Source organism: Podarcis erhardii (assembly GCF_964252035.2).
Source record: "Podarcis erhardii genome assembly, chromosome: 2".
Classification (NCBI taxonomy): Eukaryota; Metazoa; Chordata; class Lepidosauria; order Squamata; family Lacertidae; genus Podarcis; species Podarcis erhardii.
In genome coordinates, this window is record NC_138498.1 from 49072315 (window position 1) to 49090805 (window position 18491).

The 18491-nt window shown below is 39.9% G+C and overlaps 1 protein-coding gene and 1 long non-coding RNA gene across 20 annotated transcripts in view; one reads left to right on the forward strand and one right to left on the reverse strand.

Moving 5' to 3' along the window:
• TENM2 (teneurin transmembrane protein 2) overlaps nucleotides 1–17398 on the forward strand; it is a 782612-nt gene extending 765214 nt beyond the window's left edge. For all 19 annotated transcript variants that reach the window (XM_081845776.1, XM_081845777.1, XM_081845770.1 and 16 more), the window contains 4 exons: nucleotides 5355–5651; nucleotides 6823–8437; nucleotides 13646–13776; nucleotides 15457–17398. In XM_081845776.1, coding sequence (XP_081701902.1) covers nucleotides 5355–5651; nucleotides 6823–8437; nucleotides 13646–13776; nucleotides 15457–16218 — 2805 coding nt within the window. In that variant the 3' untranslated portion in view covers nucleotides 16219–17398. The remainder of the gene's footprint in view (nucleotides 1–5354; nucleotides 5652–6822; nucleotides 8438–13645; nucleotides 13777–15456) is intronic.
• Nucleotides 529–1882, reverse strand: LOC309333467. The gene is made up of 2 exons (XR_014152530.1): nucleotides 1103–1882; nucleotides 529–669 (listed from the first exon to the last, which is right to left on the reverse strand). It is a non-coding gene; the product is annotated as an uncharacterized lncRNA (long non-coding RNA).
• Nucleotides 17399–18491: the final 1093 nt, after the last annotated feature.

Below are 18491 nucleotides of genomic sequence, written 5' to 3' on the forward strand. Positions count from 1 at the left end.
TTTGCACATGACACATTTAAGGTTACTACAATTCCTTGTTCTCACTTTTGAAAGACCCCGACCACCAACTTCTTACATGTTGTGTGTTTATTGTGTGACCTTCAAAAATATGAATCTGAAGAAAGTGACAGCTACCTATAAAAGAGGAATATGGCATCCATTTGGCATAGTTACCATTGACTAAGACCCAATGCAAAGATTACAGCTGCAACATGGAAAGATGCTGTAAATGCTTTGCTGTGTTGGGGGCTCTGCTTGGAGGGACAATCTGAAAGCTGCTTACCTTAAAGATCGTTCCAGTCACATCCAGAGGGTTCATTTGCTTCTGCCAACCATATGACCAGGACATGGCGTCTCCCACCATGTTCCAGCACTTGTGCAATTTAAAAGTTCTGCTGTAAGACTGGGGAAGGAATTACTTGTTTGGGTGTAAACAGGTAGAGTTGAGAGTTGATCTATAGTTTACCTCCTTTTATAAGAAATTAGTGAACTATTTGAGAACAGAATAAAGATGACATGCTTCTAGTCTCCATCAAACGATTTTTATCAGAGCAAGTAATTATTGTACATTGCAAGTATATTACCCTCATGTGGACATCCATTTACTGTGGGAATTCTTGGAGGAATATGAGCAAACAAGGGCTTAAAGCTTCTTTGTGCTAGCATGTACTGGAAGGAAGGAAGGAAGGAAGGAAGGAAGGAAGGAAGGAAGGAAGGAAGGAAGGAAGGCTGGTTCAAAGGGTACTTTGCACTGGAATGAGAATGTGGTGACTATATGACTAGGGCAGAAGGCAGTTTTCCAGGGGGAAATGGCAGGTTATTTAGTCTGCAATCTCCATCTTGGAAGCAAACTAAAAGCTGGCATTATAGCTGCAACATCCACCGTAATTCTTGTACTTTTCTTACCATAACCCCCCATCCCATTCCACCTTGCTTTGTCCACCTTCTTGCCTAATGAAGAGCTCTGGAGATCTCAGAAAGGTTGGCCTGGATTTGTGACATTTTATCATGAAAGAGGTAACATAAAGGTATGTATTGGATTAGGTATTGGATCTCACAATTTGCTGCTTAGGATTCAAACAAATGGGAATAACTGGCTTACCTGAGGCCCATAACATTTGGTGCCAGATCAGCTGACTACCTTAAATTTCTTGAAACATGCAAAATCCACAGAATAAATATTTTGGTTGGTCCTAACCAAGTGTTGCCTAACTGTGGACTGTGAAAAACAAATAAGAGAATGGTTTACATTGTTCTTATTAATCCAGGTTGCTTCTCAGAAAACAAAAAGATTTATTTTGAAAGAGGGTTGGGGCCATGTCTTTTGTTAAACAGATTACAGTATTCATTGGGAGCCAATGACAGGTAAATAGTTGGAGATTTCTCTGGAATATTCTAAATGGGGAAGATGTTACCCGCTTCTGTTATAGGAAAGGTGCAGGTTTTTTGTGTGTGTGGTTTTGGAACAAAGAAACACAGAATGAGATAGAGACAGAAGCAAGAGTCAGCAAGCTGAAGGCTATCAGTTTGCTGTGGAAGCATATTGGGTTGCAGATAACTTTCTCCAGGGAACTGATGCATACAGTGGATTAGCTGCCTGGTAGGGAAGCATTATCCTGTTTGTCCCACCTGTGCTCCACTTGGAAATTAATCAAACATTACTGAAATGCCAGAAGTCTCCAGTGATCTTTCCTCCAAAAGGAGGAAAGGTAAGCACTGCACTTGAAACTTCCCACTGCATGGTGAGAAAAGGTTTGAAGGAAATCAATGGAATTGTAGAGTTGGAAGTGATCCCAAATATCATCTAGTCCACCCCCTTGTCAAGCTTTAAAATTCAGGCCTGCTGCCGTTCAGTCTAAAATGTTATTATCTTTTATTTGAAAACTCAGCAGCATTCCTGTGGCAAGTTGTTGTTGTTGTTATTGTTGTTTAGTCGTTTAGTCGTGTCCGACTCTTCGTGACCCCATGGACCAGAGCACGCCAGGCACTCCTGTCTTCCACTGCCTCCCGCAGTTTGGTCAAACTCATGTTTGTAGCTTCGAGAACACTGTCCAACCATCTCGTCCTCTGTCGTCTCCTTCTCCTTGTGCCCTCAATCTTTCCCAACATCAGGGTCTTTTCCAGGGAGTCTTCTCGTCTCATAAGGTGGCCAAAGTATTGGAGCCTCAGCTTCAGGATCTGTCCTTCTAGTGAGCACTCAGGGCTGATTTCCTTAAGAATGGATAGGTTTGATCTTCTTGCAGTCCATGGGACTCTCAAGAGTCTCCTCCAGCACCATAATTCAAAAGCATCAATTCTTCTGTGATCAGCCTTCTTTATGGTCCAGCTCTCACTTCCATACATCACTACTGGGAAAACCATAGCTTTAACTATACGGACCTTTGATGGCAAGGTGATGTCTCTGCTTTTTAAGATGCTGTCTAGGTTTGCCATTGCCTTTCTCCCAAGGAGCAGGCGTCTTTTAATTTTGTGACTGCTGTCACCATCTGCAGTGATCATGGAGCCCAAGAAAGTAAAATCTCTGACTGCCTCCATTTCTTCCCCTTCTATTTGCCATAAGGTGATGGGACCAGTGGCCATGCTTAGTTTTTTTTATGTTGAGCTTCAGACCATATTTTGCGCTCTCCTCTTTCACCCTCTGGCAAGTACAACATGTCAGTTGGTCCCAACATTTTGAATTCTTACCGATGTTTGCTCTCTCACCAGGGTTCATGGATATGGAGTGACCTGGTTATCAGGAATTTCTTAAGAGGATATAGATGTGTTTACTTCATTTGTGATTTCAAAATTTAAGTGTATGAAGGAATTGGGCTACTTGTATGGACCATTGCTTATCAGAGGGGCACACATATCTTTCCTGTCTGTTACATATTTCTCTTGTTTTGTTTTGGGGAGTGTATGATAAATGCAGAAACCTAGCAAATACTCAGAGGCTCAAATATCAAGATAATGTAAACTCCATAGCTGCTGGAAGTTTAAAATCTTCAAATTTCCTTGACACAGTAACCTGAGGGGAGGAGCTTGTGATTGACAGGAGAAATCTATATACATAGGTAGCTGGGAGAAGATAGCTGAAAGGGGAATTCTGCATGATAAAGAAGAGTTTTGTAAGTGAGTAGTTTAAGGCAGTGAGTAAATTTAAGGGGGACACGTCATTATGCTAGTCCACACTAGTTCCACTTATTGCCCTATTTGCATTTGCATTTACACACAGAGAGCATGTTTTGCTGCAGGACTGTCAGCAGAAGCATTTCAGAAACTGACTTTTTGTTTTCTGTCTCTGTATAGAATCTTACCCACATTAGTGTGAGAAGCACTAGCTCAGGCTAATGAATGTTGACTGTGTTGCAGGCTGATTTCAAGTTCCCTAGCTTGTCATTAAGCAACACAGCAGCATCTTTCTGGCTGTGAGTCAGCTCATCAGCATGCATGTTCAGCAGGGACAGGAATGCCCATGGCCTTATACTACACTTGTGCAGATGCGATAGTCCACTCTTTTTTCAATCTGTTACTGTCTTTCCTGGGGCAGCAGTCAAATGTAATTTATAGCTTAGCCAATACTTGTGCTACAGAGCACCTTGCTGAGCAAGGCAATGAGAATCTCTCTTAGAAGCTCTCCATCTGACTGACTGGGGCCGGTATTAAAAGCATGATAAATGTAAAGTAACAGATGTCATTGGGGAAAGTGGTTAGAATTTGAGAGGTGAAAAGGGGAAATGCTACTATTAGATGTGTCATCCTATAGTATGTCTCATATTCAATCCCAAACACATTTTCCCTGACCATCTTTTCATATTCATATACCAGATTTCAGGCATGTCAGATCTACATTTTCTTCTACAACCCCCAATATCTATTAGTCAGGACCAGGTGCAGAAGATATAGAATTAAAGCACAGGGTACCTCTGAGCACATTCTGCCCCTACGAATTTGTTTTCAGTACTAGAACCCAAACTAAGCTCAGTCCACTTCTGGTTGGTTTTCTTCACTTTAGCAATCTAAATTTGGTGGGGAAAGCCTTTTGTTGTTGCTGTTGTCGTTGTTGCTGTTGTTAAACAGCTGAGTGTAGATTTACTGCAAATCATCCAGTCTTACCTTTTGATCACCCCTATCCTATACTATCTAGAATCCCATATCATTTATGAACATCACAATACTGTAATTATTAGTCCGTGACCTATATAGATAGCACTCTTAAATGTAAAAGTTGCTTATAACACTTAGGGCTCATGCTAATATTTTCAGATCTGCTTGCCTGAAAGTATGCTTCTGCTATGAGCCTGGCTATCTTATAGCCTTGCAAAAGGTTCACCCTCTGAAGTTCAGTTCTGGTTAAATTTTTGGGCTGCTTTTTCTAGCCAGGTAAGGGTGGGTGGGAGAGAAATCATTGCTGGATAAGAAATATATGTAGTCTTTTTCCTGCTCACTTACCCCGATGCCTCTGGGCATCATTTTTTAATATTTCTGATATTACTGAATAGTGTCTTGTGAGAGTATTCAGACGGGTTAACTAGAAGGCCGAGTTTGAGTGAGGAGAAGTAGAGTTGTGAGGATGCAGTCTACTTGCGTCTTCATTCAGGAGGGGAGTGATCTTCTAAATAGAGAAGAATCCCAAGCAAGTTAACAGGGGTGTAGTGATCCCCTGGGTCTGTTATACTACTAGAAGTACCTCAGAAGTGTGACTGGGTTGGGACATTGACAGAAAGTACACATTGTTTAAAAACCAAAGTATTAAGCTGTAACACTGCAACAACTTAGTTAAGGAACTGAAGTGAAATAAGCTAATTTATCATCTAGTCTAGAAACCTGTAACATCTAACTTAGAGAGTAATAATTCAAAACAAGCAACTGGAGTTTAAAAACACTGTGTGTTAACTACCTTGTTTAGAAGCCTTAACATCCACTAGATTTAGTATTAATAAGTTAACTGTTTCCTCAAAGAACTTTATTTCCTGACACCTTTTGTTCTACCAACTTAGTTCTGTATAATAAATCTTTCTTATTTGTTCAACTTCTGCCTGAGTCTCCAATATCAAAGTTTTACCTCACACAAAAACCATAAGATAACCTGTTTGGTTATAGGGTCAATGGAGGGGGTGTTTAATATTCCAGACCACTGTATTGAACTGTTGCAAGTAAAGTAACTAGTTTGAGAAGAAGATCAACATCCAATTACAAAAAGATGCAATTATTTTATTGTCATGTAAAACATTTAGAGCTAAAAGTTCTAAGTAAATCTGTTTGGAAATTTACTAGTGAACTTACTGAATGCTCCTCCTACATGGTTCTTACACTGAATTTCTAAATGACAAATTATTTACTGAAGTAAACAAAATTATCTTTTGTTTAAACAGGTCCATGGAAGGAACTTGCTTTCCATTGATTATGACAGAAACATTCGTACAGAGAAAATATACGATGATCACAGAAAGTTTACACTGCGTATTATTTATGATCAGTTGGGACGCCCTTTTCTCTGGCTACCCAGCAGTGGGCTTGCTGCTGTGAATGTATCCTATTTCTCCAATGGGCGGCTGGCTGGACTTCAGCGTGGTGCCATGAGTGAAAGGACAGATATTGATAAACAAGGCAGGATTATTTCCCGCATGTTTGCTGATGGAAAAGTATGGAGTTACACATACCTGGAAAAAGTAGGTAACTTTTGCCAACAGCATTACAGACATGGAATACCATCTATTGTGGGAAATATCTAAACATAGACATGCACCTAATATATTGCAAACATTGATGTACAAATAGTTAAAAGTGTGTGCCAAAGAGTTTCTAACAGCAGAGTCATAAGCATTTACTCAGAAGTATTCCTCCTTATGTCTATTGGGGCTTACTCCTTGGTAAGTGTGTTTAGGATTGTAACATATATTAATTAGTAGAAATTCTTTTATAACCTTTTGGCATTTTGGTCTTGCCATAAAGCAGGAAAGACTACTACATATACATGCACCTTTGTTATGAAAGGTCTTCTAAATGTCAGTTTCTGGTAAGAAAACAGTAAGCTTAATATCACTGACTAAACCAGGTGGAATAGCAACACATAGTTTATCTCTTAACCTCCTTTAGGAAGATTAGTTGTTTATGCCATGTTTACCTTTCTAGGTGATCTTTTTAAAATTATGCAATAATTTTAAAAGAAACCCAAACTATTGGGTGGTATTCAACTAAGTTTTAGACAGAACATACCCCTTGAAATTAATGGACATAACTAAATTTGGTCCATGAATTTCAGTGGATCTAGGCACTGAATAAAGCCACCACCATTTGTTAATTAATTGGGGAGGAATTCAACATCACGCTAAGGCAATTGTTCCATCAAGGCAAGCATTTCAACTTGCCAGACAGAACAATCTGCCCTCCTTCCTCTGTGTGTTGTTTCGGGATTTACCTGGCACACACCCACCTGAGCCAATTTTGGTTTGGAGGAGGGGGCAAAGCCCCATTGCGGAAACCTCATTAGTTGAATCCTACCCTTAATTAACAATGTCAGGATCCAGAAAGGAGGCAACTTTTTTAAAAATTGCATTTCCCCTTCTTTAAATATAGTGCATGAAATGAATAGAATTTGACAAAATGCAGTTTAGGTTATCAATTTTAGTTTAGATCTGACAATTGCGTTTTTTACTAGCTAATTGGCATATGTATTAAAAATATATTAATGGCAGTGGGTGGAACTGTCACATACATAGAAGTAATTTTCAGTGTTTCTTTAAACTTATTAATGTTTTCAGGATTGGAATTCTAAAACTTTATTTGGTACGCTCTTGACCGTACAACATATAATTAATATTCTTTATGGTTTTTTTATAGTCTATGGTACTACTACTTCAGAGTCAGCGGCAGTACATCTTTGAATATGATTCTTCAGACCGACTGCATGCTGTCACTATGCCAAGCATTGCTCGTCACAGTATGTCCACTCACACATCTATCGGCTATATTCGCAATATTTATAACCCTCCAGAGAGTAATGCCTCCGTAATTTTTGATTACAGCGATGATGGAAGGATTTTGAAAACATCTTTTTTAGGAACTGGTCGGCAGGTTTTCTACAAATATGGGAAATTATCCAAGTTGTCAGAAATAGTTTATGACAGTACAGCAGTGACTTTTGGATACGACGAAACAACTGGAGTTCTCAAGATGGTAAACCTACAGAGTGGAGGCTTTTCTTGTACAATCCGCTATCGTAAAATTGGCCCTCTGGTTGACAAACAGATTTACAGATTCTCTGAGGAAGGTATGGTCAATGCGAGGTTTGATTATACCTATCATGATAATAGTTTTCGAATTGCTAGCATCAAGCCTATAATAAGTGAGATACCTCTTCCAGTTGACCTTTATCGTTACGATGAAATCTCAGGCAAAGTAGAACACTTCGGCAAATTTGGGGTAATCTATTATGATATAAATCAAATAATCACTACAGCTGTAATGACACTGAGCAAACACTTTGATACACATGGACGCATTAAAGAAGTTCAGTATGAAATGTTCCGATCGCTCATGTATTGGATGACAGTGCAATACGACAGCATGGGGAGGGTAACTAAGAGAGAATTGAAGCTTGGGCCTTATGCCAACACAACTAAATACACCTATGATTATGATGGAGATGGGCAACTCCAAAGTGTGGCAGTCAATGATAGACCAAACTGGCGTTATAGTTATGATCTAAATGGCAACTTGCATCTATTGAATCCCGGAAACAGTGTACGATTGATGCCACTGCGCTATGATCTAAGAGATAGGATTACACGCCTAGGTGATATGCAGTATAAAATCGATGATGATGGCTTTCTGTGTCAAAGAGGTTCTGACATATTTGAGTACAATTCCAAAGGGCTCTTAACAAGAGCTTACAATAAGGCTAATGGATGGAGTATTCAGTACCGTTATGATGGCGTAGGAAGACGGGCTTCTTACAAGACCAACTTGGGACACCACCTTCAATACTTTTATGCTGATCTTCACAACCCAACCAGAATAACACATGTGTATAATCATTCAAATTCAGAAATTACCTCTCTTTACTATGATCTGCAAGGTCATCTGTTTGCAATGGAAAGCAGCAGTGGAGAAGAATACTATGTTGCCTCAGATAACACTGGTACACCTCTGGCAGTGTTCAGTATCAATGGCCTCATGATCAAGCAACTACAGTACACGGCATATGGGGAAATCTACTATGATTCTAATCCTGACTTCCAGATAGTAATTGGATTTCATGGAGGATTGTATGATCCCTTAACAAAACTGGTCCATTTTACTCAGAGGGATTATGATGTTTTGGCTGGACGTTGGACCTCTCCCGACTATACAATGTGGAAAAATATTGGTAAGGAACCTGCCCCATTCAACTTGTATATGTTCAAGAGCAACAACCCTCTCAGCAATGAACTGGATTTAAAGAACTATGTGACAGGTGAGAAATAATTTGTGGTTTAGGAATCTGTGGAAGTTAGATTTGTGGAACGTGTATAGGATAGATTTTGTATTTGGGTAAATAATTTAGTATCAAATAAGACTTCAGAATCCTTCTGCTTGGAAAAAAAATGGAAGTTTATTTTCAGTTTAAAACTTTGGGACTCAGCAGTACAGAGAAAGGGTCTCATGGCTTCATGTTTTTCAAATTGGGATGCAGTCCTTCATCCAGTTCTGTGGCCTTAAGGTACTCTGAAATTAGCTGATATCACCCCACCTGATAACAAATCAGCATATTTTTAGTTAAGTACTATGACCTTGATCCCCAAAGTTTCTAAGCTGACTGGGAGAACAAACAAAACCACTGAAGTTCATGCAAATGAAGAAAGCTTGCCAATTTAAAATGCTGAATGCCGTACAAGAGCTTCATGTTGATCTCTTTGTAAGACACTGTGCTAATGACAGTTTGCAAGCAGACCTCACCTTGATTTACAGATGCAATGCCACTGCTTCCTTCATTGTACAGATGGGAACACTGCAGTCATGCAGCCATTTAATTCAGTGAGTTTTTAGCCATTGCCTTGAGAAAAGTTGCATGCAAAGGTCCATTAAATAAACTAGTGCTAGAACTGAGAAGTAAAGCCACATTCCTAACAACAACTATAGTATCTGGCTCATAATGTCCTGGAAGTGAAAATGATGCCATCATCCTAAAAAGATTGAGGATCAAACCCAGTAGGAGTTACAGTTTAAAGCCCAGCTGGGTGGGGGGCAGGCATAAACCTTACAATTTAAAATAATTCTTCCTCCTGAGAACTATTAAGAAACATTTGGAGATAGTAAATATAAACTGCATGCCTTGAGCTTGGGTGGAAGTTGTAACTTCTACTCCACTGGTACTAATTTGCCTCTTAGTAGAATCACACAGTGCTGAACTAGATGCTAACTATTTCTTAAAAGAAAGGCAATTAAGAGCTATTCAAGAGAAAATCTTTCAGAATAGAACATGGAGTGTGCCATAATTAAAGTCACAGCCTCTTTTATGACTAAGAACCCCCTCCCCATAAATGCAGCTACTATAATTTCAGGGGAGGTTAAAACTTCAAGGAACAGTAAATTATATTTCAAGAAAGTGGAAGTATATATGATTAGGTTATTCAGGATTTCATTGGACATGTATTGTTTCTTAAAAGTCACCTTGGCGTTTGGGGTAACTACATTGTGATACACTCTTAATAAAGGCTGCAAAAAGGGGGGAAGGGAGAGGACTGATTAGTGGTCTGAAAGTGTTATGTTAAATCCCAGCTCTAAGTGTAGCAACAGTGGAAAAGGGGGCATGTTGAGTGTAAAAATGGTTGGAAGGGGAAGAGTTAAGGACTGTTACTATCCGCTGTTCTATGTTTAAAGTTAGAGGCTCCTGAGGCTGCTTTTTATTTTATTTTTAAGAAACCATGGGCCTATTGGCATGTAACATCTGTTAGGGCTTCTATGGTCTTGGCTCATTTTCAGACTAGTTGAACTATCAATATTTGCTTGAAGCTGCAACAATAATTATTCACACATACAGAGAAGGAATAGGTTATCCTGTCATATTGTACATTTATTAAACCCCTGGTGAAGTAGCTGCTCAGCACTGCTTTCTAAGTTGACAGTCCCTTCAGCTTTCCATAAACAACTGCTCTGCACACATTTAGTAGTCAAAGATAAGTGCAGACATACTTTAGCTGAGGCCATAATTTCTTCTAGGATTAAATGATTTGCTGAAAACAGGGACTTTGAGAAACAGGCAGTGGATGACATCCAACAATGCCCTGGTAGACTTCCACTCATATACCAGGACTCCTCTGTACTTTGCAGCCCTCATGCCCCCAATATCTGCTCCAGAGGCTTCCCCAACCCTCTATTGGGGGGATAACATGGAGGGGCTGCAGGTGTGGAGGGGAATCTGTTTATCTGATGGTGGATAGACACTGTTGTATTTTGACATTATCCTCCCATCATAGTGAAACTAGCTGAGGTAAAATATTTGTCACGGTACTTGAGAACATTTTGTGGAATAATCATTTCAATGTGTAACCACAAAATTAGATATTATAAAGTATTTGGTATGCTCAGAAGTTCTTTTAAAATTTATTGGTAGTAGTAGTAGAACTGAGAGCATTTATGTGCTACCTTTTCTCATAGGGAGCTCAGGGCGGTATATATAGTTTCCCACCTCACCCCATTTTATCCTCACAAAACCCTGTAATGTCCTACACAAGTTAATAGCCCCAGACCAGACTGGTTTTGTCCCTGGCCGCAATATAACAGACCCTATCAGGAAACTACTGAACCTGAAAGAACACAGCAAGGCAACCAAACTCCCATTGACAATTATGTCCCTAGACATCCTCAAAGCCTTTGATTGCTTGGAGTGGAAATACATATTAGCAGTACTAACTAACATGAAATTTGGCCCCAACTTCCTACAAATCCTCAAACAAATATACTCCCAAGCCTCAGCAAAATGCAGAACTAACAATATGGATTCTAATACTATAGCTATCCAAAGAGGCACGAAACAAGGATGCCCACTGTCTCCCTTCTTATTTATCCTGGCTCTGGAACCCTTAGCAATCCGCATCCGAGCAGCCACAGACATCAAGGGAGTGGAAATAAAAGGCAGAACCTATAAATTAGGGCTCTTTGCAGATGACCTAATGGTCACAACACCAGACCCCATAAGCACAGCAACCTCCCTAATCAGAGAACTCAACACATTTGCAATGGTGTCGGGCCTACAGGTAAATTTTACAAAGTCAGAAGCTATGTGCTTCAACACCCCTCCTCACACCCAAAAAGAACTCACGAAGGTCACCAAAATAAAACTTTGCCACACCAAGTTCAGATACCTAGGGGTACAAATAACCAGAAACCTCAATAAACTGTACCTCCACAACTACAAGCCCCTGTGGCGACAAATTAACAAAGACCTAAAGAGATGGAATAACAGGAATTTCACTCTCTCAGACAAAATAGCCATGATCAAAATGATCACACTCCCAAAACTAACCTACCTATTCCAAACCCTCCCAATCTGGATCCCCTCAACCCAACTTCGCAGTTGGCAGAGAAAACTACACTCTTTCATCTTCTCACATAAAAAACCAAGAATAAGCCCCAAATACCTGCACCTCCCCACCTCAGAAGGAGGATGGGGAATCCCCAACATAGAAGCATATTACAATGCCAACCAAATACGCCATATAATCCCATATATACTAGAAGATGAGACAAAACAATGGGTACACCTAGAGAGGGACACAATTGAAAACACCTGCACCACAACATACCCACTCCTCCCAAACAAACTAAAGAAAATTCCCACAACACTTAACAGGTACACACAGACCATGCTCAAAGCATGGAAAACACAAATAGGCAAACTATCCCCAACCCCATCCCCACTAATCCCCCTGGCGTACCACCCATTATTCTACCATGCAGCACAAAACCTCCAGACAAAAACCTGGCGAACCAAAGGCTTATATCGCCTAATAGACTTTTATAAAAATAACAAACCCTTGTCAACACAAGAAATACAAGACAAACTAGAAGACACCCAAATGACCTGGTTAACACAACACCAACTACATGCCTTCTTAAACAACCCAACAGTAAAATCAGCAGCAACTAGGCCCCTGACAACCTTTGAAAACCTCCTCCTAACAACAAAGGGAAACGGTAAAGGGACGGTATCCGCAATATACAAAATACTACTCCAAAATCCCGCAAATCCCCTAGACACAATCAAAAAACAATGGGAGAATGACATAGGCTATGAGATTAACCCCACTCAATGGACCAGAATGTGGTCTAAACCCCCCTTTAAATCTATATCAACAAAAAGAAAAGAACTCACACTGAAACTCACCTACAGGTGGTACCTAACACCAAGGAAACTAGCGCTAATACACCCAGGAACCTCACCAAAATGCTGGAGAGGGTGCACCTCCTCAGGCACATGCCTCCACATGTGGTGGGAGTGTCCCAAAATTCAACTATTCTGGACAACAGCCATACAAGAAATATGTAAAATAACTAAGCAAGTAATAGACATCACCCCAGAATTGGCCCTACTAAACATCTTCCAAGACAACAATGCCCATTTACACCACAAAGAACTTATAACCCACCTGCTCTCAGCAACCAGAAACATCATAACCAGACACTGGAGAGACCTGTCAGGAGTAAGCATGGACCAATGGTACCAAATAGTATGGGAAACAGCCCTACTAGAAAAATTAACTAATAAACTGAAACTGACACGGGGACAAACAGAAGAACACGCCTTCACCCCGGTATGGCTCCCCTTTATCACATACACAGCCCAACAGGACAATGACAATAATCCACCAACAGCATACAAATCAATATGGCTAACCTGATCCAAAACACCCACCCACCTCACTCACACACGAAAACAAAGATCACCACAGCCAATCACAAGCAAACAATCACACCCTAAGCCAACCCCAACCTCTCTCACCACCAAAGGAACACAAGTGAACAACACAAGCAACGCTGACACCAAACTCTACATACATTAAACATAATAGAAACACCGCCACCCGACCCCACCCCCATCCATCCTCCCTCTCCCCACCCCCCCTTTCTTTTTTCTTTCTGTTTTCTTCTCCCCCTAATGCTTCAACAAATGAAACGGATTTGTAAAAACGTTACATGGAAGAAGAAGAAGAAAAAAAAAACGAGGCACTACACTTCTGTAAAACAAGAAAATCCTTAATAAAAAATATTTTAAAAAAACAACAACCCTGTAATGTATGTTAGGCTGAGAAATAGTGACTGGCACAAGATGACTTAACTTTATAGCTAAGTGGACCTTGGTCTCCCAGGTCCAGGTCCAGGTCTCCTTGGTCCAGCACTCTAATTACTACAGCACACTGGCTCTTAGGATTCCTGTGGGTTAAATATAATTTAGAAGAGGGCTTCCCTTTCAGTAATCTGTTTTTAGTGCAAATGTCACAACACCTGTCCTTTACACTTGCTGGGGAATTTTCGTTATCCAAATGTCAAAGTAAAAAAAGAAAGAAGTAGGGTAGAAATCTTGAAACTCTTCTCCTGCCTTATAATTAGGAGTTCAGGTTCACTGCTACAGATGTTTACTGCACACCTTCAAGTCTCACACATATTTACTTTTAATTCTCAGATGTGAAAAGCTGGTTAGTGATGTTTGGCTTTCAGCTCAGCAACATTATACCTGGCTTCCCAAGAGCAAAAATGTACTTTGTTCCACCTCCTTATGAGCTGTCAGTGTCTCAGGCATGTGAAAAGGGACAGGTAAGTAAAAGCTCTTTCTCACCACATGGTAAATTTACCTTGGTTCGTGTTGCATTTAGCATTATTTTGCAAATTAACAATAGCAAGCATACTTGAGAAAGTAAAGTAAAACTGATGAAACTGAAGAAAACTGAATCAGCTGGATTTCATACTCTGCACATTTGTTTGCTGTCAACACAGATTATTGCCATCATTGCAGCATGCAGACCTTTCTGGATTTACCTTTGAAATGCTGCTTGATTAACATGGATAAAAACCTCCCACAATAATTTTTCAGACGTTCATTTTGTAATATCATACACCTTTTCTGCTCACCTTTTATATAAGCATTAAAAATTGTGATATGTGGTTAAGTGTCATGCATAAAGTCAAGATGCATGCTTGAATCAAAATAATGCCAAAATCCTTAGTATTTTATTTGGTAGAGTTTTGGATTTGTGGGCAACTTGCAATTTTTGCTTCTCAGTTTATTTAAACATAATGTGAGAGGGATCATCTCTCAAAAATTACCTCAAATTATTTGCTAAAATTTAGCTGCAAACATTAGTTGAACTATTTATTGATACAAATCCAAAAATAATCTCAGATGCACTTTTTATTTTGGATTAATAAACATAATAAACATAAGTAAAAATATGTTTTGGATTTTAAAAGCTTGAATAATTTTGGGCTAATTCATTCTCATGAATATAGTCAAAAACTTTTCTTTTTTTTTTTGCCTTTGTTAATGTCAGAATTGGATGTGGTATCTCTCCTCTGCAAAATACTTCAGATACCACATTGTAAAATATGTTCACAAATGCATAAGATTTTGCATGGTTACTACTAGCTTGAATCTCATTTGATAACTTTTAAAAATGGGTTTGACAAATTTATAAAGGTTAAGGCTACCAATGGCTTCCAGTCGTGGTGGCCATGTGCTACCACCAGGTAAGTCTCTGCAGGGTTGATGTCAACACCTGGCAACCTTGGACAGCTGCCAGGGCCCACTGCCTACTCTGGGCTCCCTTTAACTTTTTTTCTGGCCTGGCAGTCTGGGCATCTGTAGCCAGCTAGACCTAGTAATACTTTTAATTTCCCTCAATTTCCTTATCAATCTTGGTGAGCAGGATCTCAATCTTAGGGCTTCAGCATGTTTGCATGGGTACAGTGAGACCTTAAAATAGTGTGGCCCCAAACTGCTTGGGGCTTTAAACACCAGCACTTTAAATTGAGCCCAGAACTGAACAGGAAGTAAATGCAGTTAATATAGTAGTGGTGTTATATGTTCTTAATGCCTGGCTCCCTACAAGTGTTAGAGCAGTTGCTTTCTGTGCCAGGTAAAGTTTCAAAATAATATTTAAAGCCTGCCCCATGCAGAACACATTACAATTGTATTGCACAGGATCTCTGTGCACTTGCATAAATCGTGAGGTTTAGGTATAACTTGATTAGTATCATAGTAAAATGATCTGCAAGAGAAATTATTCATGTGAATTGGGCTTTCAATGAGAATTATAGCACAGGTGGCTTCCTAAATGCTATTGGATCTCAACTCCCATCAGTTCTGAACAGCATGGGCAATGGGTGATGTAGTCCAGCTGCATCTGGAATCCACAGATTCACTATCCCTGAATTAAATAATCCCTTACTGTTTGTGCTTCAACAATAATGTAACTTTTCTCCCTCCTTTTTTTCTAGTTAATTACTGGAGTCCAGCAGACAACAGAGAGGCACAACCAAGCTTTCATGGCCCTTGAGGGACAAGTCATATCTAAAAGATTACATGCCAATATAAGAGAGAAAGCAGGTCACTGGTTTGCAACCACCACTCCTATTATTGGCAAGGGGATCATGTTTGCCGTGAAGGAAGGCAGAGTAACCACAGGGGTTTCAAGTGTCACAACGGAAGACAGTCGAAAGATCGCCTCAGTGCTTAACAATGCTTACTACTTGGAAAAGATGCACTATAGCATTGAGGGGAAGGACACCCATTATTTTGTCAAGATTGGCTCATCTGACGGCGACCTTGTTACCCTGGCAATGACCAGTGGGCGTAAGGTGCTGGACAGTGGAGTAAACGTTACGGTGTCCCAGCCAACCCTCCTAATCAATGGAAGGACTCGAAGGTTTACAAATATTGAATTCCAGTACTCCACCTTGCTCCTTAACATACGCTATGGCCTGACCCCTGACACACTGGATGAAGAGAAGGCAAGAGTGCTGGACCAAGCTCGGCAGCGAGCCTTGGGGTCAGCCTGGGCCAAAGAACAGCAGAAGGCACGGGATGGCAAAGAGGGTAGCCGCCTGTGGACTGAAGGAGAGAAGCAGCAGCTTTTGAGCACAGGGAGGGTTCAAGGTTATGAAGGATACTATGTGCTCCCAGTGGAGCAGTACCCAGAGCTGGCAGACAGTAGCAGCAACATCCAGTTCTTAAGACAGAATGAAATGGGAAAGAGGTAACAAATTAACCTGCTGTCATCCTTGTCTGGATGAACCAGTAGTTACAACTGTTATCTCCTCTCCTAAGGAGATGAAGACCAACGGGGGCACTTGGCTGAGCTACTTTGGGATAGTAAGTGGCAAGAAAGCTCACATTTTTTGAGTTCAATGCTGCTATCCAAGTGATTAAAAACCACATCCTGAAGTGGACTAAAGCCAGACTGAAAACTTTAAACCGTGCAGATTCAAAAGTACCCCATAAATATTACCCACTTGTTCTGGGTCTAAAGAAAACATAAATCAAAACAGAAAAAAAATATTTAAAGAGAAGGCCTCATCTTATATTACCTCACTCCATTCACACGTGAGCAAACTTTCAAGATATTCAAGAGGGCCACCCACCTCCACTAGACCAGCTGATGGGGAAAGATTCTTCAGGCTGCTTGTTTGATAAACATTCAAGAGGTTTTTTCATTTAAAAGCAAAATACAGGTGCATTTAATACATGACTTCTGGGGTGATTTGTGTGTAGCAACTGGAAGAAATGAGAACAGGAGCAACAGAGCACTGGAAATAGCAAAAGAAGTATATTAAGGAATATAAACCTGCACTTGCACTCCAACCCTGCTTTTGTCTGGCCTAAAGTTAATTTATTCAAAGAGGGCAGAGTGTAAAGTTCAATTCAAAATGGTGGCTATAAATCACTACTGATAAATTTCATACTCTGTATGTCTTTGAAGATTCCATTGTGGACAGTATAACACAGTTACAGGGTGTAGTCTGTTTAGATTCAGTAGTTTGTTGGTATCAGTTCTAGTAGAGCTGTGGGCATTGTGTTAACACTATTGCAAATGGGCACCAATTCAGATCACCCTGTACATACATCAGCCAGAAGGCACAATCACTGTTTCAGATTTTAAAAAAAGAAAAAATTATTAGTGTGTTTGTTTGGTCGAGAAACTGAGACAATCACATTATGGTCACCGAGGGCGGGGGGGAGAAATTAAAAAATATATAAAAACAAGTCTAATAAGAACTTTGGTACAGAACTTTTTTGTAATATACATGTATGAATTGTTCATTGAGTTTTTATATTAATTTTAATTTGCTGCTAAGCAAAGAATAGAGACAGGCAAAGATAATTTATGGCAAAGTGTTTAAATTGTTTATACATAAATAAAGTCTCTAAAACCCCTGTGAATGTAATGTCTTCTGTTTTAGAGATGTCCTGAGAAAAATGAATAGAATAATAGTCAGCAGTGGGGAAATATTACATTATGTTTCTTTCAGATGTAATGCTTTAAGACTCGTATATGAGGAGGTAAAGATAGCTTGACAGCTATACATATATTAACGGCTGTCCTTTCCAGATAAGGCCTTTTGGAGAATTGCCCTTTCCACTGTTCTAATGTACATGGTTGCCTACTTCATTGACTTTGTATGATAAGACTCAGTAGAAAGAAACTCCTGTTACAGACAAGGTTGATGATTTAATTGACCCACCATAGTAGTGTCTTGCTTGACAAATCTTGCATATTACATTTTTGATAATGTGACAAATATGCATAAGCAAATGTGTGATTTATATATATTTGTGTTCTGGGATTGCCTGGAGCTCCCCAAAGACCGTGCACTTCATGACTCACAGGTTTGCCGCGCTATATAGCACAAAGCAGTCCATGGTAATATGCAGCATGTGCAAACTTAGCAATGTCTTCCTCTTTCTTAGATGTTCCTTTTGCTCCCCCACCCTACACATTCCGTTGGATTTTAAAATCCAGGAACTGTTCAACTGGCCTTCTACACTGTGGCTGTAACGTAAGAAAATATGGTTGCCTGGTTAGAACAATAAACCCAGAAAAGTAGTCTGCAATATAGTAGTGTATGAGGAATTGTATTTTACACTGCAATATAAACTATCATAGCTTTCCAAACAAATCTTGGGATTGGTGAATGACTCGTGAAATGTCTAGTACTCCTCATAGTACCCAGGGCTACCGTGGGAGATTGCTATTAAATTACCTTAAGCAAGTGTTTAGAAATGCCCATGATTTTGTACTTGGAGTGTCATGTATTAAAATAAAATATGAGAACCAGCCCTCTCATAAGGCAGAGTGAGGCAGCAGCCTCAAGTGGCGAATGCTGGGAAGCAGTAGCCAGATGTTCAAGGACAGAAAAGTAAGTACTGTGCAACTTGCCCTTAGGCTGCTCTCCATAGGTGTCATAGAGCAGGGATGTCCAACAGGTCAAAAAAGCTCAACAACTTTGACCTGAACCTCTCCCCTCAAAGGGGT